The 26437-nt window shown below is 47.1% G+C and overlaps 1 protein-coding gene across 1 annotated transcript in view; it reads left to right on the forward strand.

Moving 5' to 3' along the window:
• The window catches only part of LOC144134639 (uncharacterized), an 81299-nt gene that overhangs the window by 42731 nt on the left and 12131 nt on the right, over positions 1-26437 (forward strand). Inside the window, exons 6-7 of the mRNA XM_077667508.1 lie at positions 2406-2524; positions 14270-14353. Of these exons, the coding sequence (XP_077523634.1) occupies positions 2406-2524; positions 14270-14353 (203 nt within the window). The remainder of the gene's footprint in view (positions 1-2405; positions 2525-14269; positions 14354-26437) is intronic.

Below are 26437 nucleotides of genomic sequence, written 5' to 3' on the forward strand. Positions count from 1 at the left end.
CCCATTGGAAAACTAAGGATCCTATAGGCACTGATAATACAGGAAGCGTTGGAGCAGCGCCTCCTCTATTTTTATAATGCCTGCCGAGTACGGCCGATCCGACCGTCCAACAACTTCTCCTATCCTCTTTTCCTGCTCTTCCCCGTCTGCTAGCCTTCGCGCCTGCTCTATGTCTTTGAGAGAGAGTTCCATCTGAGTTGTGCCAGACGACGGAAAGCGGACGAAGACAGGTTTTGAAACACTGTCTCTTTCTTCGTAAGGCGGCGCTCTGCATCCTTCATAGTAAGTAATCAGGCTGCCTGTCAGGTATTGACGGGTCATAGAGCGCGCCGTTCGTGGCGCTGCTCGCCGTGGAGCTGCTGCAGGCACTGGTTTTAAAAGGGCCACAGATAGTGGGGTGCGGCAGTGTTGGCATGGCTACTTGTTCGAATCGTGTATGTCTTTTAGCTACAGTGCTGAAACATTCTGAGAGAAGTAATGAAACTGCTTTGCGGAAATATGGAATCAATGGGTAAAAGTAGTTAGTAATACGTTTTACTGTATTGATTTGCGATTCAATCACGTTGAGTGAGGAAAATAAGAGAATGAAATAAAGAAGGAGTAATATAGCTTCCCGAGAAGGCATTTTTCGAAATTGCCAAGTAGCAGTAGCCTTCAAGTCGTAGCTCTACTTTCTGCAGGCTAAGCTGTCATCGTTACGACAACTAGATAAAGATTTTTCTCTCTGCGTGGCAGACTGCAACTACGATTGTTTTAAGAAGCGAATCGAACTCCAGTCGCAAATGCACGGCGCGGCAGCTGCATGACGCCGAAGCGTTTCGGACGTTCTGCGTGGTCTTGGCTACAACCAGGCGCTAATAAAACGAAGGAAAACTAAAAAAACCGCTTGAAGAAAAGGAGGCAGATAAAATCGAAATCAAGTCCCCTTGAGCACGTCTTCCGGCGCAGTCACTGTAAAGGCCGAACCACAAGGCAGCGCTTCTTCGGCGCAGCATCAGCGTTTTTTCTAGTCGTTGTCGCTTCGCAGGCCGCTGGAGAGGGCGATCAAACACACAAGGGCGTACGAACTGGTTGTCCAGACGGGCGTTAGGTGTGCTTTGTTTCGTTCACTGATATGTTCCGCTTGCGTACGAGATGATTTGTCCGCCTCGAGCGTACAAATGTGGTTGCGCTGCAATGCATATTTCTTATGTCTGTATATAAGTGTCAAAGAGGCAAATACACACATTCTAGAAATGTAAATGGCTATAAACACAGAGTTGTAAAGTATATAGCAGCAGACACATGCAAAATATTGTATATTTTATTGCTGTAAAGAGTCGAAAATATATGTAAATAAATTCACGTGAACGTCCGCTTCTTTTCTACAAACGAGCTTAAAATTTCCCACACTTCGCACAAAACTGAAAGCAGCAGCCGCGCTTGCCATATTAACTGGCGCCATTTTAGTGCTGCTGCGAGGACACGTCGTCAGCTTCGCGGACCACACCATTTATCCGCGCAAAACAATTTTCATTATTCATGGTGCCACGAAACGAACAAACGTAACAACTTACAACGCTCTATTCGTCCGGCAAGGAACGGTATCCTCAAGTGAAAGGCGGAGCAGCCGCCGCGGTGGCTGAGTGGTTATGGCACTCGGCTGCCGGCCCGAAAGACGCGGGTTCGATCCCGGCCGCGGCGGTCGAATTTCGATGGAGGCGAAATTCTAGAGGCCCGTGTGCTGTGAGATGTCAGCGCACGTTAAAGAACCCAGGTCGTCGAAATTTCCGGAGCCCTTCACTACGGCGTCCCTCATAGCCGGAGTCGCTTTGGGACGTTAAACCTCCATAAACTAAACTAAACTAAACTAAACTGAAAGGCGGAGCGAATGCCTGAGCCCACCTCTGCAAACGGCGAGCAAAGCTGCTGATCCAGCCGATTGTCGTTGGAAAAAGCGCTGCGCCGCGGATGAATCGAGAGCTACGCAGGAAGTGGGTACGAAGCAGAAATCGGACAGACGCGTGCTGTAGGTCTGTAGTTTAGGAGTAGTACAGATAACGCCAGCAGCGCGCGACCGGTGGCAAGCATGACGCAAGCAGTATAACCGCGGCGGCAACTAACTGAAGTGAGGCGTATACCGGCGGCTCCCATTGTGAAGCGGGCGATGCGGCTGGCATTGTACAAATAGAGAAGGCGCTGGTTAGAGCGTAGCTGCTAGTGTCCAAAAGTGGCCGAATTAATGCAGACGATCCCCGCTAACGTGTTGCATCGCTATCGCCGAGGAGAGGCGGACGCTTTGTTATTGTGGCGACCCGGCTGCGGCCTGCGCCCGAGTTATCGCATATATGCGTATCAAGTGCCTTGTAAATTATCACGCGTGAAAAAATAACGGGATGACTTCGTCTCTGGTCTTATCATTGCAGTCGCGGCCCGAACCCACAGCCGATCTTGCGGAAGTACTGGAAGCACGTCCTGGCCTACGTGCTGTTCTGGTACTTGATGATAGCCCTGGCAGCGATCGCAGACTGGCAGATCTGCTGGGGTGAGTGTTCGCGGGCTGGCTGCTGCGGAATAATCCTACAAAGTTTGTTGATTCCATTTTATACAATTCTGCTGGGTGCTGCGGTGACCGTGTGCACTCGCCTAGGCTCAGGGCTACATGTCACGCATTTGAAGATGCTCCTTGAACCAAGGGCAAATGATAGAGTGCAACGTCGAAAAACACTGCACAGATTGCAGGAGCTATTTGTTCCAGCACGAACGGAATGCTCTGTAGCAGGGTGCATTTTCATTTCGGGCAGAGATGAAAGTTCCAAATTTCCAGAACACACCTTTTCATCTTGCCGCCGCGGTAGCTCAGCGGTTATGGCGCTCGGCTGCTGACCCGAAAGACGCGGGTGCGATCTCGGCCGCAGAGCTCGAATTTCAATAAAGCAAAATTCTAGCGGCCCATGTACTGCGCGATGTCAGTGTACGTTAAAGAGCCCCAGGTGGTCGAAATTTCCGGAGACCTTCATTACAGCGTCCATCGTAGCCTGAGTCGCTTTGGGACATTATATCCCCATAAACCCATTAACCAAGCCCTTTCTTCTTAAACCAGCCAAAAGACACAGCACAGTAAAGAGAAGAAAACAGTACACAAGCTCGACTATCAAATAAAATTTTATCGGATCAAGCAAAAGAAGACTTCAAAAAATGCACGTGGGCACGAGAAAGCGGAAAACGTTTATTGCATAAAATGTTTGTGTGGGCCCTCATTCCAGGGCTTTTGCCTCCGCTCTTGCCCGGTTCATCAGCGAAAGCTGGCCGTCCAAGTGTGAGCTGAACAGCGCCGCCTCCCAGTCCTCATTTGCGGTTTATCGATTTCTGGTATACCCGGGTCTTTCTGGCATGCACATGTCATGTTGTACAAGTCAGCCACTTCATCGCAGAAGGCGCAGTGCGTATCGTGCGAATTTAGAAACATATAGCTGAATTTGACATGACTAAAATAAGTACTCGATTGCAACTTCCTCAAAATGACCCCTTCCTCCTGTTTAAATTTTTGTGTGGTTCGGCGTATACTTTCCGCGTAAATCTCAAATGCTGCAGTGAATCCCTGTATATAGCTTAATTGTGGTTCAGAATATTTTTGTTCCTGCGAATGTTACTCCGCTTGTCGATGATACTGCATATCCAGGCCTGGTTTGTGGCCTGATCTCAGTGACCAGAACCGACAACGCACCCCCTCACCAGAACAGGATTTGCCAACCCTGGTGTAGTACTTGGCCTTCTATGAACAAACCAATTAACTCTCGGCCTCCAGTACCCAACGGCTGCGGAGAAACTGACGAAGGTGGTGTTCAGACCTGTGACGCAGCGGAGGGTGCTAAGAATCTCTGGCTCCGGACAGGCCGCCATTGGAATCTGAACCTGGCAACGTTTAACGCTAGAACTTTAGCTAGTGAGGCTAGCCTAGCAGTGCTGTTTGAGGAACTAGCGGGCATTAAATGGGATCTCATAGGACTTAGTGAAGTTAGGAGGACAGGTGAGGCGCATACAGTACTAAAGGACGGACACATACTGTACTATCGCGGATTAGAGGCCAGACTAAAAATAGATGTGGGATTCCTAATCAAACAGGATGTATTTGGCAACTTAGAGGAGGTCTATAGTATTAACGAGAGGGTGGCAGCTTTCGTAATTAATCTCAATAGGAGGTACAAGCTGAGGGTGGTGCTGGCCTACGCGCTTACATCCAGCCATGATGACCCGGCCGTTGAAAGTTTCAATGAAGACATGGAATCGGCAATGAATAAACAAAAATCACAGTACACTGTACTGATGGGCGACTTCAATGCGAAGGTGGGCAAGAAGCAGGCTGGCGACCAGGCGGTAATTGACTATGGGATAGGTTCTAGATATAGCAGGAGAGAGTTATTAGTAGAGTTCACAGAAATAATTTACAGATCATGAATACCTTTTTCCGCAAACGATAGAAGAGGAAGTGGACCTGGAAGAGCCCCAGTGGTGAGACTAAATATGAAATAAACAATATTATGCACTCACCCTAGCATCGCGCAGGATCTGGAGGCCGCCGTAAAGGTGCGTTGTAGCGACCACATAATGATAAGGTCTCGAATTAGCGTAGATTTCAAGAGGGAACGTAAGAAACTAGTGAAGCGGAAGCCCATTCACGAGTTAGCGGCAAGAGGTAGAGTAATTCAGCATTTCACTGCAGCACAGATATTCAATTTTAACTCAGATTATCAGAATAGACAGATTATCGTTCATACAATGAACAATAATCTGACTGCTATCGTTATGGAGTGCATAGTAGAAGTAGGCGGTACGACAGTTCGACAGGATACCGGCAAGCTATCTCAGGAGATGAAAAATCTGATTATGAAACGTTAAATCATGAGGGCCTCTGGCCCTAGCGACAAAACAGAACTAGTAGAGTGATCTAAATTAATAAATAAGTGCAAAGTAGCCAACATACGGAAGTTCAATATATACAGAATCGAGCATGCTCTCAAGAGCGCAGATAGCCTAAATGTGGCGAAGAGGAAACTAGGCATAGGTGAAAACCAGATATATGCTTTATGAGATAAGGAGGGCAATGTCATTAGCGACAAGGATAAGATAGTTAAAGCAGCCAAAGAGTTCTACACAAATCTATACAGTAGCCAATGTAATCAAAACGTTTATGAGAGAGACAGTAGCGCACTGCAATGCGCCATCCCGTCATTAACAATCGAGGAAGTAAATAAACCCTTATGAGCAATGCAAATGGGAAAAGCAGCTGGTGGAGGATCAGGTAACAGATCTGTTGAAGGACGGAGGGGAGATTGTGCTAGAAAAACTAGCCACCCTGTATACGCAATGCCTTATGGCCTCGACCGTACAAGAAGATTCGAAGAACGTTGACATTATAAGAAAGGAGATGTCAAGGACTTCAAAAATTACAGGCCGATCAGCTTACTGTCCGTTCTCTATAAAGTATTTACTAAGGTAATCGCTAATAGAGTCAGAGAATCCTTAGACTTCAATCAACCAAATGATCATGCAGGCTTTCGTAAAGGATATTCCAAAATAGGTCATATTCACACTATCAATCTGGTGATAGAGAAATTCGCCGAATATAACCAACCCCTATATATAGCCTTGTCGAATACTAGAAAGCATTTGACTCAGTGGAAACCTCGCAGTCATGCAGGCATTGTGGAATCAGGGTGTAGAAGAGCCTTGTGTTGAAATACTGGAATATGTCTATAGCAACTGCACAGCTACCATAGTCCTCCATAAAGTAAACAATAAAATTCCAATAAAGAAGGCCGTCAGGCAGGGTGACACGATCTCGAAAGTGATCTTCACTACCTGTTTACAGGAGGTACTCCGATGCCTGAATTGAGCAAAGTGAGAGATAATATTTAATGAAGAATACCTAAATAATCTGCAATTCGCTGATGCCATTGCCTTGCTTAGTCACTCTGGAGATGAATTGCAAAGCATGATCAATGAGCCAGACAGGCAGAGCAGAACGGTGGGTCTAAAATGATCAATGAGTCAGACAGGCAGAGCAGAACGGTGGGTCTAAAATTAGCATACAGAAAACGAAAGTAATGTTCAGTAGTATAGCAAGAAAAAAACAGTTCACAATTGGTAGCGAGGTGCTGGAAGTGGTAATGTCTACTTAGGGCAGGTAGCGACCGCTGCTCGGGATCATGAGAGAGAAATAAATAGAAGAATAAGAATAGGATGGAGCGTATATCACAGGTTCTTTCAGATAATGAATGGCAGTTTACCAATATCGCTCAAGAGAAAAGTGCACAACAGCTGTATCTTACCGGTACACAGCTATAGAGCAGATACGTGGAGGCTAACGAGAAGAGTTCAGCTCAAGTGAGGGACAACGCAGCGAGCCATGGAAAGAAAAATGATAGGTGTGAGAAACTGGCAGAGTGGGTGAGAGAACAAACGCAGGTTAATGACATCCTAGTCGAATTCAAAAGGAAGAAATTGGCTTGGGCAGGGCATGCAATGCGAAGGCAAGATAGCCGCTGATCCTTAAGGGTAACGGAGTGGATTCCAAAAGAAGGGAAGCGTAGCAGGAGGCGGCAGAAGTGAGGCGGGCGGATGTGATTAAGAAGCTTGCAGGCATACGGCGGTCGCAGCTTGCAACAGAGAGGGTTAATTGGAGAGACATGGGAGCGGTCTTTGCCCTGCAGTGGACATAGGCTGATGATGGCGGTGATGATTAATGTTGGGGGACCCAGGGTAACAGCGCGCGGGCAGCAGCGTGAGCATCTTCGTTTCCAACATCCCAAGTGTTCTGGAGTCCATATGACTGTGGACTTATTTTTTATCATGTTAAGTTTTGAGTATTTTGTTTGCGTGTTTACCAATCCTTCCTCTTGTATAGTTACGACATGCGGCCTGGTAGTCTGCAATTATACGCGAGGCCTTCGTGGAAAACATCGCTAAAGCTATCACCGCTTCCTCAGCCTGGGCTTTTGTCTGGCATCGAATTGATGGCCTACTAAATAATTTTCCTTGCACACCTGTGCATGCTGCCGTTGATATTCTGTTCGGCGGTCCTGCCACGTCCACATAAACTGCTTTTACATCGCGCGCCATGTTTTCCTGGAGCCGTTTGACCTAGCCTTTCTACTTTTCTTATAAAATTCTAGGGCATAATTATTGTAATGAGCTGCACCTCGATCTTGCTTCTAAGCTGGTTTCCCAAGTCCTCTCTGTCCTCCGTAGACCAAATGCATATGAGGCCTAGTCTATCGAGTACGTCCCTTCCTGTCCTGCTTCCTGACAGCCAGATCCTCTGCGATATCGAATGACCTTCAGTAATTTCATCTACAATATTGTTCATGCCGATGTGTAGTAATCTTTCTCAGCATGCGTTCACCGGGATGCCACGAGCTCTTTTATATACATTGCGTATTATGACGTCCACTTTGTTTTCCTCACTTTTCTTCCATTTCAGATAAGGTGCTGTGTAAGCTATCCTGCTTACTATAAAAGCCTGTATTAACTTTATGGTTTCTTTTTCTTCAAATCCGGGTTTTTAATTTGATGTCCTAGTAATCATTCTCGCAACTTGCTCAGTTGTTGCCTGTAAATGCCTAATCACTTCCCCATTACAGACCTGGGCGCCTATTAACAGACCTGAGATTTTCGCAAGTGACACATCTTGAAGTTGCGCACCCCCCACAAATACTTCGACAGGGTCAGTGTCTCCTTTCTTCCTAAATATTAGTAACTCCGATTCGTTGGGTGCGCACTGGAGTCCAAAGCTATTTGCGTATTCTTGCACGGTATCCGCCGCATATTGCAGTCTTTCCTGCATGCTGCCATTTGACCCTCCGGAGCTCCAAGTCGTAATGTCGTCCATATAGCGTGTGCTTGACACCCTGTATGCTGCCCAGCCTACTCGGTAGTCCTTATAGGGCAGTGGTAAAAAGTATACGGGACAGCACTGCCCCCGTGCGGTGTGCCCTTACTTACCAGCCGCGTGAACTCCGGCTTTACTTCTCCGACAGTAAGCCTAACTGTTCGGTTAGAGAGAAATTCTTTGATATAATTTTACGTCCCTACCCCACAACTGCAGTCGTGTAAATGTTTGACATTGTCAAATGCACCTTTGAGGTTGAATGCTAGATTTGCCCTGGTCGGAAAGCCTCTAGGATTGTTAATGATTTCTTCTTTTAGATGTAAAAGTACATCTTGAGTCGAAAGGTTTGGTCTGAACCCGAACATCGTTTTTGGGAAGAGGCCACTTCTATATAAATGTCATTGAATTCTTGCTTATATAACTTTTTGCATCAACTTGCCGGTTCACGACGTTAGCGATATTGACCTCAAATTGTGCCAGCATCCTTACAAAGTACTTCATGCGGGAAAAGTTAAACGCAACAGTACTATTAAATGAGGTCTGCCTAGCAGCGAAAAGCTACTTGTGGTAAAGCGGCGTCTGGGGTGAACTAGGTATATCAATGTATAGGACAAATGCTATGCTAGCGGGGCCCACAAAGCTGGCATGAAAGGGCTCCTTACATGCACCCAAATACAAAAAGCGGTCTCAAATTAAACTAATCACAGCCTCTGGCAGATATTGGGATTGAGAAGTTCATTGCGCCCCGCCATGTTAAGGTTAGTCCCGGCGACACACCACATGAGTTACTTGACGGCCAGCTGATCGCAGAGTTATGTCAAATTATTTTGCTTCAAGCCGGACTGATCGTTTAATGTCTCCTCTTAAGTGGCCATCCATCTCATCATTATCAGCCTGTCTACGCCCACTGCAGGGGAAAGGCCTCATGTCTCTCCAGATAACCCTGTTCTTTGCCAGCTGCGGCCACCGTATCCACGTAAACTCCTTAATCTCATGCGCCAACCTAACCTTCTTCCGCCCGCTGCTGCGCTTGCCTTCTCTTGGAATCCACTACGTCACCCTTAAGGACCAGCGTTTAGCTTGCCTGCGCATTACATGCCCTGCCCAAGCTAATTTCTTCCTCTTGATTTCGACTGGGATGTCAGCTGTGAACTGAGCGCATTTAATTTTGTAGCCTTATCCGCGCTGAGAGTCTCTAGAGGACCACGCAGCGAGCTATGGAAAGAAAAAGGATCGGTGCAACGTTAAGAGACAGAAAAAGACCAGAATGGGCGAGGGGACAAACGCGGGTTAATGACATCCTAGTCGAAATGAAGAGGAATAAATGGGTGTACTAATATCATATCAAGAAGTAGCTCAGCGCTACAGGCAACACCGCAGGCAACTTCACCCGCTCCCCGCCGCCGCCCAGTGGGAAGCTTAATAACCAGCAAGTGGCGGCGTGGAGACATCTTCAAACAGGCGTCTACCCGCACCCAATATTAATTTAACAGATTATCCCGGAAATTGAGGATGACAAATATAATAAATGTGGATATTGAGGGACCACCGACCATACATTATTTATTTATTTGTTTGTGTGTTTATTGTTCAGCAAATACTACCGGCCTGTTTTACAGGCCTTAGGCAAGAGTGGGGCAGAAACATAATAATTAAAACCAGATGTACATTGCAACAGAAGTAGCTAGCGAATAAAATAAAAAGCAGAACATACAGCACAAAATCGATTACAAAGGTAGAGAACTGTCAGTGGCATCGAACTTGGCAACGAATGAAGGCATCGAACTTGGCCTAAAATAGGGATACATATGAGCCCTATTCAGAGCTTGTAAATATAAATTCACCGATTCGCAATTGAGAACGTCAGTGGGCAAACCATTCCACTTAGTGATGGTATGGGGAAAGAATGAGGATTTAGAAACTGGTTTTACATGAAAATGTGTCAAGTTTTTTTAGAATTGTAGGAGCGTGTAGGGCGGCGAGATGTGTGCTCAACAAAAACTCCTTCCTCTATTTTTTTATTGTGGTAAAATAAGTAGAACAACTAATTTTTCGCGATGATGACGCATGACCAGCTGTTCAAGTCCTGCGGTTTACAGTAGGGCTGTTGGGGAAATATTGCGACCTGGCTGCTTTGCGTTGGACATTTTCTATATTAGTTTGTTAGTTTCTGTCCAGGGATCCCACACTGCCGCAGTATATTCCAATATTGGCCGAACAAATGTATTGTAAGCTAAAAGCTTGATTTCTTGTGCACACAATCCCCAGGCAGTGCGAATAAAATAGATAGTAGGGACTCCTGGGAGACCTTGCTGCGTAGCCCAGACCCTGAACACCAGCTTCTCGCCGTCCAACTTGCGGAAGAGGCCGCCGAAACTCAACAAATCCAAGCCAGCATCTGACGCGGCAACCCTGTCCACCCTGATCCTTCCTCGCCCTCATCTCTCGGCTGAGCGGGAGAGCCGGAGGGTAGCTTGAGGTCGTCTTCTTCTGTTGGAATATACAGTCCTTCACTCGCTCACTCCCGGCCACCACGTCGCCGCTTCGACCGCGAGCTCTTGCGTTAAACATGCTCCTTTGTTCCTTGTCTGCGTCTCGTCTAATCGCGGCGTACACAGATACGGTTCGAAGGAAGTACAAATCAGTGCTGTCCACGTTACATAAGCGTGTGCACGCTTTCTTTGGCTAAACGCAAGCATTTTGTGGGGCGTTGCGGCGTTTGTCTCATTCGCCCTTTTTGATGAGCGCCTGTAAATACAGACGCAACAATAAGCTCCCCCTAGTGGCGCAGTCTGGTAGCTATAACGGGAAACAAATCTGGCAAATCGACGGTCCTTTTTAGGCCTATAAGCAGAAGAATTATCACTCTAAATAAAAAGTACAGTAAATTTGTAATTCATACGTTTTGTTATTGGTGAGATGAGATGAGGAGAGGGACCCGTGCCCCATTTACGGCCGTGAACCTACTGAAAACGGCCGTAACAGCGACCAGTTCACTCCGATGCGAGGGGCTTAATAGCAGAGGAGAGGAGCACTCGCCAAAAAAAAGGGAAAAAGAAAACTACAATTAACGTTTCCGGGCCTGTACGACCCCCTTGTTCACAATGGAAACGGATGGGCGAAGGTGGTGACTTATGTACGGTGCAGGTGGAGTAATGAGCATGCGTAAATCTCAGGAAGATCACCCCGCGATCGGTTCAAAACATGCGGTGTCGTTTGGATGTGAAGTGATTCTAGAAGTAGGTGGGACGATAAATACTTCTCCGTCGCGATGACTGAGGCGCTGTCCCAATCGATGGCATGTGATGAAGCTTGATAGTGCTCAGTCAAGGCATATTCTTTCGTGCGGCCTCTGGCGACGTCATTTTGATGTTGTTTTAAGTGCCTAATTAAACTGCCTGATTCGCCGATGTATGCAGCTTTGACTTCCTTGCAGAGAATTTTGTACATCACTCCGGAAAATCTGTACCGTTCAACCCGGTCTTTACCTCTGCCAAGTTTTTACTTCAATTTACTTGGTGGCACGTGGGCGATATGGACATTGTAGTCCTTGATGACCCTGGCTAAGGCCTCGCTCACTCCTAGAGCGTAGAGGATGCTTGCCCGCTTGCTTTTCTGGGTGGCCGTTGTTTTCACGTTTTGGCGTGAATAGCGGCGTTGTGCGGTAATTATCATACTTTTCTGGTGCCCGTTGTTGGCAAGATCTTTTTTCACGATTTTTAGTTCGGATTTGAGTGTCCTCGGGCTTCAACAAAGGCGGAAAGCGCGGCCAAAAGTGCGGACGCAACGGAGCGTTTATGCGCGAGAGGGCGTGACTAATGAAAACTGAGGTACCGACCAGTGTGAGTGGTCTTGCGGTATACGCACGCTGCGAACCCATTGCTTGTTCTTTGCACAGGTACGTCTAGAAAGGAAATGGCGCCATTCTGTTCTTCTTCTTTGGTGAATTGTACTGTCGGCTGAAAGTAAAGGCTGGCACGTATTGCCAAACTGTTTTAACCGAGAAGCCATGCAGCGAAAACAAAAACTAAAATGTATATGGAACAACGGAATCGGGAAAGCAGAGCGCACAGAAGTTCTGCAGTGGCGGAGTTCGAGCTCGGGGAAGATTTATAGTTTGCCACATCAAATCGTACGGAAATGTTGGGCACCGATACAAATTGACGTAATCGCGTGAAATGACAAGTAGGGCTAATTGGAGGTTCATTCTATTTCGTTGCAGGAAACGGGGACTTCGTGAAAACGAGATATCAGATACATGGGCTTCTATGAAGCTTCCAAGGAGAATTAGAATTCCTTCATTTGCATTCATTATTTCGCTATAAACTATTTCCTTTTAAGGTAGGCTCGACTGTGCTAATTTCCAACACTGGAGCGCCAGACAATTAATTAGTGCGTTTTTTTAGCAGTGAAACGCGTAGTCATATCTCTGGCGGCGGTGTAAATATACACGTGGGATTAGCCTTACAGTGTCCCGTCGTTAATAGCTGCGCTGAGTCAGCGATTTTAATGATTGCTTATCTGCCACTGCTTCATAAGGCCAGTCTCCTCTGATCGCCGCTCAGTTCGGGAGCCCACACTGTAGAAGGTGTGAGAGACATAGTCTAAAGGAACGTTCAGTCCTTTTCAGGTTTTCCAGAAGCGTCTCACTGCCAGCACAAAAACGCGGACACGCTAAAACAAAATGGTTCACATAGCCCACAACATCAAATTGTACGCACGTAGGTGAGATGGAGCGGTGAGTCTTATGCATCCATACCGGCGTATAGGCAGAGTTCGTGCGCAGTCAATGCAAGAGATAAGTTTTGTCGCACGACAAGCCTCACGTAACGCAAGGGAGGAGCACAGTTGGCCCAAGTACAGAAAAGTGATGCGCAACTAACTGCCTTGTTTAAAATCAGTTGCTGGGCGAGTTGGTACTTCATGCTAACATTCACAGCGCAAGACGAACACGGACACGAGGGGAGACACCACAAAGCGCCGACTTCAACAAAAGTTTATTGCTGTGCGAGCGACTATATATGGTGTACAGCGGGCATGCGCAGCAACGAAAAGGTACAATCATGAGCATCTGGTAGCGGCGCCTCTCATGAACATCTGGTAGTTCATGTCCTTTGGAACAGCAACCGAAGACTGACAACACCTGGCCTCTGTTCTGTCATCACAACAGCTTCTTGTTGCCTACGCCCGTTGAGTGGGCCATGCTATCTATGACCAGAGGCTACTTCGATAAGCGCTAAGTAAAGCCGAAAGTTGGACGAGTTGATGAACGTTCCTGGTGAAAGTTGGGCGTCGTCCTTCGTCTCTTCCTTGTTTCCTTTGCTCTTTTTTTTACATCATAAAGATTCGATTAGCACTTCAACTGTGCGCTCTCGAACACATTCAATCAGCCAGAGCTTTTTTTTAAGTTACACATCTCCACTTTTTTTTTTCGGAAGCCGCATTATGTAACCATTCATTTCTTTTTCGTTTCGTTTGGGTTCTGTATCATTGGTCGCTGCACCCGGCGACGTAGCCCCTAGAGGTTAACGTCACGCCAGTAATGCCATTTGCTAGTATAAACGCGTCCCATGCCCACGTCGCACTGGCAGAGCCGACCAATGAAGGAGGGCGACGACACGTTTGACACGTCAGACGGCGCTAATTACGCCTTTGCAAAGATACCCTGCGGTAGCCGGCCAACGAACGGGTGGAGCATGGCCTGTGTGACTCCGCCGCACAGGATGCGCCGGGCGGCAGTACAATGGCCAGCGGCGGCACCCCGATCTGACTGGCACTGCTTGTGATTGGTCGTTTGCTTTCCCAGAACATGTCGCTTTCGTCGCAACCGACGTCAGAGCCAAAGTAAATAAAAGCGAAATGAGCTTTGCAAAATAGGGCCCGTTGAGCCTTTACACATTTATTGTATTTCATTTAATTTTGGGGTCGACATTTTTTCAGGGCGTACGCGAGCCAAATTTTCGCATGTCCAACTATTGGCTTTACACTCCAGAGCTCACCTGAATAGCAGATTTTCAGGTTCGCCCTAGAGAAATTTAATGTGGATAGAATTTTGAACACCGCCCCTTGGCCGCTCCCATCTACATGAATTGCTTTGATTTTATTTATGGGTGTTTAACGTCCCAAAGCGTCTCAAACTATGAGGGACGCCGTAGTAGAAGGCTCAGGATAATTTCTACCAGCTGGGGTTGTTTAACGTGCACTGACATCGCACAGTACAGGGGTCTCTAGAATTTCGCCTCCATTGAAATGCGACCGCCGCGGCCGGGGTCGAACTCGCGTCTTTCGGGCCAGCAGCCGAGCGCCATAACCACTCAGCCACCGCGGCGGCTCAACATGAAGTGACATGGTGCCCATTACTGCTAACTCGTTTGGACACTTCTCACGCGCGCTGTGCAGCTCCGTCCCCGTGCTACCTGCCGGCGTGCCGCGAGTTGTCTTCCCGGCCGGGAGTGGACGCAGGGCGAAACCAGCATGTCACCGGTATGGATCGGAGCGCTGCACTGCACTGCGACGAAAAGAAAACCATTACAATGCAGCCAGTTTTATTTTTCCTTTTTGCTTCAAGCTATGTGATCATGAAACTCTCTATATGTTTTACACGCAGGAGGCTGTAAAGACAGAAGAAAAGTGAGAGGAAAACAACGCTGAGTAAAACAATGGGCCAGCTCAATATACTTGGCAATGCTACCACGTATCGAAACCGATAGATTAAAATCCAAATGCAAAATTACGACATCCTGCGCACCAAGCAGCGGAGGAGTCTTAACCCTCAACACCTGAAACGATAACATAATAGTAAAACTTTTGGGGGGCTTGCTTCCGCCTTCGAAACATAAAAAAATTAACTTGTGAGGTCACTGCGGTAACCCGCATGGGAGGAATGCGAAAGCATTGACGCCTCCTCGTTTCTCTTTGCCCCTCTTTTCCTGTCTTTGCTAGACTCGTCTTCTGTTTGCTTCACTTGTTCCTTCTCCTCCTCACATTTACTCGATTAAGCACTGATGTACATTCATCCCATTTCCTAGCTACCACAAATAATTGTCTTGATTAATCAAGTTTCATAAATTACCCATTTTGAGTTTTCAAACTTGGCACCACGCTTCGTTTTCAAATTTGGCCCCACGCCTTGGCTCCGCTGACACTTCGGTTTTTCAAATTTGGCGCGACACGTCCTGGCTACGCTTAGTTTTTGGACATTTTAGGCTCTAATTAACTAATCAACTTATCGACATGCTTAATTTTGGCCATTTTTGGCTCTAATTAACTAATCAACTTATCGACATAATTGTTTTTTCGACATCAACCTCACATCATCCTCTTTCGATTACAACCATTCGTTTGGCGCTACTTCTTCCAAGTCCCTCACAACTGCTACGGACACCTTTTGCGGACACGACCTTGTCTCCATAGCCTAGTAATGCTTTCGCATTAATAATCATCCTGCGAAAGACAAGACGCACTGTGTTCTCTTCGCTGGCGCACTTGAAGCGAAACAGAATTGCAAAGGCTGGGGTAATGAATAAAAGCGGGATATATATTGTTTGTAAGCTGGTACTAAGGAAGCATAAACCAGACTAGGAAGAGTTTTCTTTGAAGGAAACCTACAGTCACTGAACCCAAGTAGCACAGAAGTTTTCTCTTTATAAATTCCGGGGTTTACCGAAGATAAATTGATATTGAAATTATTTTATGGCTAAAAATAATTGATTACAAAGCAGAAGCAAAACCAACCACAGCCCACCGGTGGGATCCGTGCCCACGGCCTCCGAATTTCACGTCCCGTGCGCTAGCAACTGAGCTACGGCAGCGGCTGTTCAATATTCTGCTTTCGGGGCTATTTATGCAAGTTCATCACCATCATAGTATCCTCATGATCTCCTGGCAGCACGCCATGAAAGTAGCCAACTTTACTCAGTGTTGGAGCTGTACAATAAATTGTATACTTCAACTACGAAGCGCTTTGTGCAAGAGGGTGGCGCTAATATTCTCTTGACTGAAATACCATCTGCGATGAGGAATTCTTAAATCAATAAGTGTAATATAAAGTCGAATAGCCTTCCACAAAAAGGCCTAGAGGGTGTGCTGGATTAGTATTATGTTTTCTAGTTAACTGCTGGGCTAATTTGTGATCATAAATACTAAAAAGACTTTTGCGCCAGAACAACACACACAGGAAATACGAGGACACCACGGGCGCTCATAATGCTACTGCACAATACTAAAAAAAGGTCTTTTGGCGCAAAAAATCTTTTTTGAGTAGTATTATGTTGCTTGGCATTTGACCATAAAGCAAAGTACTCGTTGAGAGACAGGTAATAGTTGGGATTGTTCCGTGGTGCACAACACACTCGTCGGCGTAAACTGCTACTAGAGGTTATTACGCAAGTCGTCCATGAGAAGTAAAAAGGTTAAAGGTTCCAAAGATAGAGCCTTCAGATAGTGGTGGCGTTACGCCACATTGCCACGGCGTTCAACAATCCAAAGTGACAATGTGAAAATATAGATATCATATAAAGAAAAAAACTTCATGGTAACTAATCTATTTGCATATATTGTAATCCCCAATGGGGATAATAGCAGGGTGGGATGCAATAAACATAAGTAAACACAAAAGAATAACACTTCAATGTACATAAAAAGAAATCAGGTAGGCGCAGCTTGACTATTTTCGTAAATAATAAACAACATATTTTTAAAGAATACCTGAAATAAATGGAGTAAAACATTTTGCTGGGCTAGTTCGTCCAGTCTTACAAAGTGAAGCAGCGGGAAAGAATGTAATAATAGTAATAATAATAATGTAAGCACTGTGAGTGACCTTCATCTTCATCTCAGCGTAATCATCATCGGTCATCGGGTCGTGCGAAGAAGACGAAGTGTTGCTAAGCTGTGACTAGTCGGTAGCTGCTGCTTCGGCCTACCTGAAGTAAAAAGGTGAATTTGCTGGTGCGTTCTTCTGCCTCACAAGTGGTGGAGGTGACTCCTGATCCCAGCGTCCTCAACGCGGCACCCCCTGGAGCTCCGTTCCGGTCGTGTTCTTGGCGGCACATCAACCGCCATGGCGCAGTCACATCCCCCTGCTCTCACCGTTCCGGCGCCTGTAGCTACCGATGGGCATCCCACGGCTGCCCATGCCACCTCTGCACCACTGACGTCCCAAGGTGCACTTGCTCAGCACCATTTGACCCACCCAACTTGGTCAGTTACCTCACGTCAGCGCGACCCTCCGGTTTTCGCCGGTCTCCGCGGTGACGACGTCGAAGACTGGCTACAGCAGTACGATCGGGTGAGCGCTTTTAACGGTTGGGACGCTTCTATGAAGCTACTCAACGTCTCATTCTACCTGAGTGACGTGGCTAAGACGTGGTTCCTCAACCATGAGGACGCCATTCCTGACTGGCCTCAATTCACGACACAGATCCGCCAGATATTTGGAACTGTTGGTGCTGGTCCGACCTCTTTTCAAAAGAAGCTAGAGACCCGTGTGCAGCTTCCAGGAGAGACATACACATCATACATTGAGGACGTACTCGCCCTTTGCCGGCGAGTTAACAATGGCATGGTCGAGGCTGAACGTGTCGGACATATTTTAAAAGGAATTGGCTCTTTTGCCTACGCAGCTCTAGCTGCCCAAAATCCCGTCACGGTGGCAGACATTCGTGCCACTTGCCAGCGACTTGACTATCTACAGTCGCGCCGCCTCAACAACACCTGGGATCCGAGCCAAATTCCCGAAACTGATCTGCGCACAATCATACGATCTATAATACGGGAAGAGCTCCACAATGATATTTCGTCGGTTCCTGCCTTCTCACGCCCACCTGCTCAATCTACTGGGTTGCGTGGCATTATCAAGGAGGAGCTTACTTCACTCAATCGTCCCATGGCTACAGAACCACCAGCCCCTCCCTACGTTCCGACGTATGCTGAAGTCACTGCGGCTCCTCCTCCTTGTCCTCCTGTCCATCACGCGCCCGTCCCACCCAGCCTCGCCGCCCTGTCCCCGCGACCACCGGTGTATGGTAATTGGCGGCCTCTCCCACCTCGTCCAGTATGTTTCTACTGCGGAATCCGCGGCCATGTAACACGCGTTTGTCGCCGACGACTGCGAGATGAGCGTGCGAGCTATGGGTACGTTCGACGTGACGACGCCTACCAGCTTCCTCCTCGCCAGTACTACACCGATAATGACCTCCGTCCCTCTTCCTCCCCGTCGACTTCTCCTGACCGGTCTAGGACAGCACGGCCATCGCGTCGTCGCTCCCCGTCACCCTTTCGCCGGACTTCGTCGCCCCTTCGCCCTCCATCTTCAGCTTCTGCCCGCCAAACGGAAAACTAACCTGTGCAGTTTCCGGAGGTAAAACTGCACCGCCTGTCGTCGCTCCAATTCCTCCTCTGCTCCCATCAAACATGTTGACTGTATTCCTTGAGGGACATGAACTGGAAGCTTTAATTGATACCGGCGCCGCTATTTCTATTATGAAACTTGACTTGTGTTTAAAACTGCGAAAAGTGCGCACACCTTATACCGGTCCTCCTTTACGTGCTGCAAATGGACAGAATATTAACCCTTGTGGAGCGTGTACAGCCCGAGTCACCATTGATGGCATCTTGCACTTCATTGAGTTTGCTGTCCTATCCTCCTGTGTCCATCAACTCATCTTCGGCTGGGATTTCCTCCAAAACGCCTCAGCAGTCATTACGTGTTTCCCTCCCACTATTGAAGTCACTGAATGCAACATTCTTGCCGATAGAGAACCACTTTCTTCCCGTGTAGTTATGCTTGCCGATCACGTCCTCTATCCGGGCAACGAAGATATTCTATCTGTGACTTCTGACGCCGTCACCGATGGCGACGTCCTGATTACACCCAGCCCTCGTCTCCTGTCAAGAGGTATTATCATCATCGTGTCCCTTCTTCGCTTCTCCAGCGGTTCTTCTCTTCTCGCCGCATTCAACACCACATCAGAGCCCATTCTTCTGCGACGCGACTCTACTGTTGCATCAATTGCTTCCGCCCAGCCTGTCACACTTCTTCCCATTTCCACCTCCGATCGCTCTGATTCATCCCCTGCCTCGCTCAGTGCAGCACTTCGCCACACGATCAGCACCGACCTGACAACAGACCAGACAGACGCATTGCTCGCTGTATTGAACAAGCACGCAGACTCGTTCGACGTCAATTCCGGCACACTGGGTCAAACCGCTGCAGCAACGCATCGCATACTCACCGACGGATCAAGCATAGTTAGACGCCGGCCTTATCGTGTTTCTCCAACCGAGCGCAAAGTTATTCAGGAAAATGTTGCTGACATGCTTGCACACAACATCATACGCCCATCGTCTAGTTCCTGGTCATCGCCTGTTGTGCTAGTGCAAAAAAAAGACGGTTCGGTTCGTTTTTGTGTAGATTACCGTGCTCTAAACAGAATAACTCGTAAGGATGTGTATCCCCTCCCTCGAATTGACGACGCCCTCGATTGTTTGCAAGGTGCCCAATTTTTCTCCAGCCTTGACTTAAGATCAGGCTACTGGCAGATCCCCATGAATGAAGATGATAAAGAGAAGACCGCCTTTGCAACACCGGACGGTTTATACGAATTCAATGTAATGCCTTTTGGACTCTGCAACGCTCCTGCTACATTCGAGCGTATGATTGACACAGTTCTCCGCGGCCTCAAATGGAAAACATGTCTCTGTTACTTAGATGACATCGTCATTTTTTCTTCGTCATTTCCTGATCACCTTACTCGTCTCGATGAAGTTTTGACAGCACTTTCCAGCGCTGGCCTACAGCTAAACACGAAGAAATGCCGTTTTGCATCAAAATCCATTAAAGTTCTTGGCCATCTCGTAAGCAGCGAAGGAATTAAGCCTGACCCTGAAAAAATCGCTGCTGCGCTGCACTTTCCCCGTCCAACTCGGGTCAAAGATCTCCGCAGTTTCCTCGGCTTGGCATCATACTTCCGCAGATTCATCCGCAATTTCGCCTCTATTGCCTCACCTTTACATGCGCTTCTTCACAACGACACGCCTTTCATCTGGTCTCCTGCTTGCGAAGAAGCATTTGAAACTCTGAAGCGTGCTCTGACTTCGGGTCCCGTCCTCTGCCATTTTGATGATAAAGCACCGACAATTTTGCACACCGACGCCAGTAGCCATGGCATTGGCGCTGTCCTTCTGCAACGCCAAAACACCTCTACAGAAAATGTTGTTGCCTATGCGAGCCGAACTCTGACTTCTGCGGAACAAAACTACACTATTACCGAACAAGAATGTCTCGCCGTCGTCTGGGCTGTTCAGAAGTTTCGTCCTTACCTGTACGGCCGTCACTTCACAGTCGTCACTGACCACCACGCCCTATGCTGGTTATCCACTTTGAAAAATCTGTCCGGTCGTCTCGGGCGGTGGATCCTCCGCCTTCAAGAGTACGACTTTACTGTCACTTACAAATCGGGCAAGAAGCACAAGGACGCCGACGCTCTCTCTCGTTGCCCTATTGCTTTGCCGTCGCAACCCATGTCCTCGCATTCCTCTCCTGTCCCAACGGAGTCAAGCCATTTAAACCCTACAGTTATGCAGTCTTTGAGCGCCGCCTCTATTGCTCCCATGCCAGATATACACTGCAATCTTGCTCACCACCAGAGTGCTGACCCTTATTGTCAAAAGCTGATTGATAGTCTCAGCGGTGTTCTTAGACCTCCAAATGCCCGTCTCCGTCGTCGGCTCAAAAATTTCAAGTTACAGGATGGCACATTATTTTGGCACAACTACAGCCCACTGGGCCACACATGGGTTCCCGTAATTCCTTCTTCCCTGCGTCCTCAAGTTCTACAAGCCTTCCACGACGACCCCACCGCAGGTCACCTTGGGTACCACAAAACCTATGACCGCATCAAACGTCGTTTCTTCTGGCCTGGCCTTTCAACCTCAGTATTAAAATACGTAGCGTCTTGCATCCCTTGTCAACGACGCAAGCGGTCTACGTCGCCTCCTGCCGGTCTCTTGCAACCTCTCCCATGTCCTTCCACACCTTTCGAAGTCGTCGGAATCGACTTGTATGGACCCCTGCCCTTGACTCCAGCTGGCAACCGCTGGGTCGTTACTGCCGTTGACCACCTCACCCGATACGCTGAAACCGCAGCACTTCCTTCCGGCTCCGCTTCCGAAATCGCCAACTTCTTCCTCCACACCATACTTCTTCGCCACGGCGCCCCTCGCCTCCTCCTTAGCGATCGTGGCAAGTCGTTCCTCTCCACCGTCCTCGCCGCAGTGCTTCATGCTTCAGGCACGGTGCATAAAACTACATCTCCTTACCACCCTCAGACCAATGGCCTCACAGAACGCTTTCATCGCACCCTTTCTGATATGCTATCCACCTACATTCACCCTCAGCACAACAACTGGGACTCTTTACTCCCCTTTGTAACCTTCGCCTACAACACTGCCGTTCAACGAACCACCACCTACTCTCCGTTTTTTCTTGTTTATGCCCGCCATCCTACCTTCTCCCTCGAAGCATCTTTCTTCACAGCTTCTACTCCTTCTGCCGCGCCTTCCCACGAACAGTTCGTGTCTCGTATCGCCCACTGCCGTCATCGTGCCCGCCTTCAAACTGAAGCCACTCAAGCTTCCAGGAAAAGCACGTATGATGCGACTCATCGCTCAGTGTCTTTCCGCCCTGGAGACGAAGTGCTACTCTGGACACCTACTCGCATCCCCGGCCTGTGTGAAAAGTTTCTGAGCCGTTTTATTGGCCCGTACACGGTTCTGGAACAAACTTCCCCTGTAAACTATCTCATCACACCTGCATCGCCTGTTCGCGATCGTCGGTGTCGCGGCACCGAGATTGTGCACGTGTCGCGCTTGAAACCCTTTAACCGCCGACCTTAAGATTTAATTTGCGACCAGGATGGTCGCTTTCGTTCGGGAGGGGGAATGTTGTAAGCACTGTGAGTGACCTTCATCTTCATCTCAGCGTAATCATCATCGGTCATCGGGTCGTGCGAAGAAGACGAAGTGTTGCTAAGCTGTGACTAGTCGGTAGCTGCTGCTTCGGCCTACCTGAAGTAAAAAGGTGAATTTGCTGGTGCGTTCTTCTGCCTCACAATAATAATAATAATAATAATATTTGTTTTTTCGGGAAAGGAAATGGCGCAGTATCTGTCTCATATATCGGCGGACACCTGAACCGCGCCGTAAGGGAAGGGATAAAGGAGGGAGTGGAAAGAAGAAAGGATGAAAGAGGTGCCGTAGTGGAGGGCTCCGGAATAATTTAGATCACCTCGAGATCTTTAACGTACACTGACATCGCACAGCACACGGGCGCCTTAGCGTTTTGCCTTCATAAAAACGCAGCCACCGCAGTCGGGTTCGAACCCGGGAACTCCGGATCAGTAGCCCAGCGCCCTAACCACTGAGCCACCGCGGCGACCCGAAGGCGAAACGAAGGGACAAGAAAGAGCGCTGGACAGGAAAAATAGACAGGAAAGAATAAGCCCTTCAGGTTTTTCCTTTCGCGCTGTTTTACTTATGTAAGCCTGAAACAAATGTCAGCAATGATGATTTTGAACCTTGGTCACTGGTTTGAAGATTCCAATGAATTACTGTTCGGTGTAAGAACAGGTACTAAAAAACAATTTTTACGCATGCTAAATGGGGTCACTGTGCGACAATGTATCTGCCTAGTGGAACTTTTCGGGCTAGTTGGTTCATTAAAAATGCGAAGAAAGAACTGTGCCAACGAGACAAGGACGCCGAAGAGGTAAAGACGCAAACGCAGACTGACAACTTTAATACGTGAAGGAGGAATACAGGACGTACGAGTGCATATAGGAGATCTCAGCATTTTATCAAAAAAGTCAGCACGTGAACATATGGCCAGGCAAGATTTTGAACAGCTGGAAAACTATCGCGTACAAATTGATAATCGTAAACTGCAACGGGCCACTCTAAGGAAACATAGAAAAACATTAAAAATGACTGTTCGTTCTGTTCAGAGCTTCCGGAAGCTAAGGAACATGTTCGAGATTTTATGCCCGCTCTGTGAAGGTACCATCTGCTTCTGGCAGTTTCTCTTCTTATCAGATTCCCGCCAAAACATCACGGACGCCCTGTGCAGTTTTTCATAAGTCAAGAAACGTCTCTAAATATTGGCACGCTGATCAAACGTCTTAAGAACGTCCCGTAGCTTGTCTGATGAGATTTCATCTCTTTCCTTCCTGCGATTATGGTCTTGGCCGCTTATACTTGTAATCACAGAATGGTTCTGACAGCAAGCCCTCAACTACGGAAACACAAAAGAGTTCCAGGTTGACAGCATCAGTGAAACAGACTGGCTCTTTACAAAAGCCTTGCCACTCATCTTGCCTGAGATGGATTTTCTGGAGGCTACGAGCGAGCTTGGGAGGGTTTTGTAGTGCGAGAGCTTAGGAGTATCGTGTGCTTAAGAAGTCTGCGTTAATCCGAGAGCAGTTGTCCCGTTGTCTTTGAAGAAATTTAGCTTGTCCCAGCCATGTTACTTTTGGTGTAAGAAATACATTCTTGAGACATTTCTGATGTCGATTACTTGTGAAATGCTGAAAGATTATTTAAGATTCCTGCGGGTCAAGTTTATATTTTAGGATGACCATTCATTTCCACTGCAGCACTGACCGCTATGAGGCCAGCGCTGTCACTTCCTTCCGGTTATTGTTACATTCCACGCTCTAGAGCGTCACTTCATCATGGCATGTTTGTCGCCGTAATAGTGTACTATGCCGGCGGCTACTATAAACAGTTGCTTGCAGCGTAAGTGCCAGATTAATTCGCTCTTAAAGAGTACTCACCGTTGCCGCGGTTTCAGATGCTGGAAAATAACAAAACGCTTCCTATATCTGTGCATTCAAGGTATTGTTCCGGCGATTTGTAGTGAACAGGTAACCGCTTGGACATGGTAGCAGTTTTCTAAGTTACCGGAATACGAACAAGAACAAACTTTGCATAGCAAACTACAGACGCAGCCTAGAACTTCCTTGCCGTTATATTAAGCCAACAAATATACAACTGAAAAAGCGGCTGCATTAAAAAGGGCTGCCGTGTGGAAGCTTGTTTCGCGCAGTTATTGGCCCAGTATACGACGCTCGAGGGGTATTGTGCGCAGCTACAGTGGCTTCAAAGTTTTTGATATCGTCCAGCGAGAAAAGTTAGGGCCACTGTGCGGTTATTACAGGGGTCCTTCCATACCAAAACGAACCGGAGTTAGCGCTCATAAAGTTCATAAAATTCATGGCTCTTTATTGTACTCTCCAAAGTAACTACCCGGCTCATTGACTATATGGAAAAAAATTTTCCTGGTCATCGACAGCCCTTTCAATTTCTCAGACGAATGCATAAGTTGGCCTCGCTAAAATTTTACAAAAATTGAAATATCCTATTTTTGCGATAAAAAAGCTTTTATTGATAATGCATATGCATTTTGGTTTTTCATGCATATAAAGGAATTTGGAACACAAAGTTTCTTTCATTGTTTTAATTAACTATTTCACCGAGAGAAGCATCGCTTTTGCTATTTTTTGTGAAACACTCGCCACATTCGTGAGCAACACCATCTCTTTCTGCGGCTCTCAAAAACATCAACTCTTTGATTAAATGGCTTAAACACACTTTTCGGGGACACTTTAGATATTGGTTTCTCACAAGTCCAGGAATTTCGAACAAAAATTTTGAAAATTTCAAAATTGTGAGAGAGTTTTAGGGTAATATTGAAGGTAATTGTCTATTCTTCTGACATATAGCAAAATCTTTTAAGATGTTTCCATCGGTAGCATCTAATAGTTAAGACTCCCATAAAAAATATCAATTGGGAACTCTTCTGGCGATAGCAAAAACGTTAATAGAAAAAAAATCAAGGCTGCCATCGGGTGAGTTGTAGATATATAGATTGTATAGTGAAATCTTACATTATATAAAAAATGCGTTCATAAAGAGTTTCCCGCTCAAAAATGCTTATTTCCAGAATTTCTGGGTATTAATGTGATTGAGGAACAATGTATCCTCATCAGTTCTGTCAAAAGTTGGGCGTTGAAACTCCGCTCCATCGCAATTACATGCTGATGCAGCGCACTATAGAGCCTTCTACAAGGCACCGGGCGAACCACACCGAAAATATTAGTGGGAATAACGCCTGAGCGGGGCGCTCTACCGTGGTGAGAACACTGAAGGCTTCGGAGGAGCAGTTAAATGTAGCTTACTGTAACGGAAAACGGTCCAACATCTTGTACCTTGGCAAGAACCGTGAAGTAGCAGAAGCGAGCAGGGATTCGGCGACGATAGTAAGCAAAGGGACGCACGAATCATCAAAAGCTGACAAAACGCAATGTGGCGTCGCAGACGGCGTAAAATGGTGTTTTCTTACTCCACTCTAGGACTTGGGGAACACTGACACCAAGAAACTCCATTTCAAAATAGGAGTTAAAAAGAGAATCCTCCTTCTTGTCCCATTATTTAGTGCAGGGAGTAAGGTAGATCATTCACCACGTTTTGCTCCAAAATAATGGAGCAAATGTATTAATTTCATATTAATTTTGCATTTTTGTCCCTATGCTTCATTGCATTGCGAATGCTTTCTAAGTATGCTAAGAGTAATATTTTGAACATTCTTACAAATGCATGAAAAATACATTTTCGGTGCGCTTAGTATATTTAATATAACTCATTTCAACAGAAAAAAAGGCAGACGCCGACCAAAGGTTTTTGTCAGAACAGACGTTTTGGCTTCCATACGGAAGCCTTGTTCACTAAATTTTTATTGTAGAACTGCGACGCCTAAATAGGCTTCAATAACCGTCCCAGGCATTTTGCATAGGTTGGCGGGAGATTGCCGATGTTACGATTAAGTCTTTTTTCGGTGGTCTGAATCACCAAGGACTTGAGATACTGGCGTGAAAGCCAGTTCTTTTCTTTGGTGATGATAGAAGCCATTTCCCAGCAGATATCATGACCTGCCGATACGTCGTGCTCCGCAAGTGCGTTGGAAGCGACTTTCTTGTTCTTCACGTCCGACATGTGTTTTTTCAGACGCCTTTCAAAATTCCCGGTCTCGCCGATGTAAACATAGTCGCACTTGGCGCAGGGGATTCTGTACACAACACCCAGAAATTTTTCTTTCTTTAGTTTGTCCTTGACATTCACGAGCTCGTGCCGTAACTTGCGGGTGGGAACGTGGGAAACGTGCACGTCGTACGTGCGCAGGACACGTCTCAGTGCTTCACGTCTTAGTGCCTGGTACGTAAGGTATGGCGACACGTGCTTTGCAATGGCTGCCGACAGGTTCCGCTGACCACACCGAGCGACGTTCAACGGAGTCCAAAAAATTCCTATGGTAGCCGCAGTTCATCAAATCACGGCGCATTTGTATCAAGTCCGAGGCACCGTCTTCAGGTCTTGAGCAGATTTTTCGGGATCGGTGAATTAGCGAAGCCGCAACTGCACGTTTGTGGCATGCCGGGTTAACAGAGTTAAAATGTAGGTATCTGCCCGTGTGGGTGGGCTTCCTGAAGACTTGAAACAAAAGGCGGCGGCCAT

This window comes from Amblyomma americanum, chromosome 5, assembly GCF_052857255.1.
Source record: "Amblyomma americanum isolate KBUSLIRL-KWMA chromosome 5, ASM5285725v1, whole genome shotgun sequence".
NCBI lineage: Eukaryota > Metazoa > Arthropoda > Arachnida > Ixodida > Ixodidae > Amblyomma > Amblyomma americanum.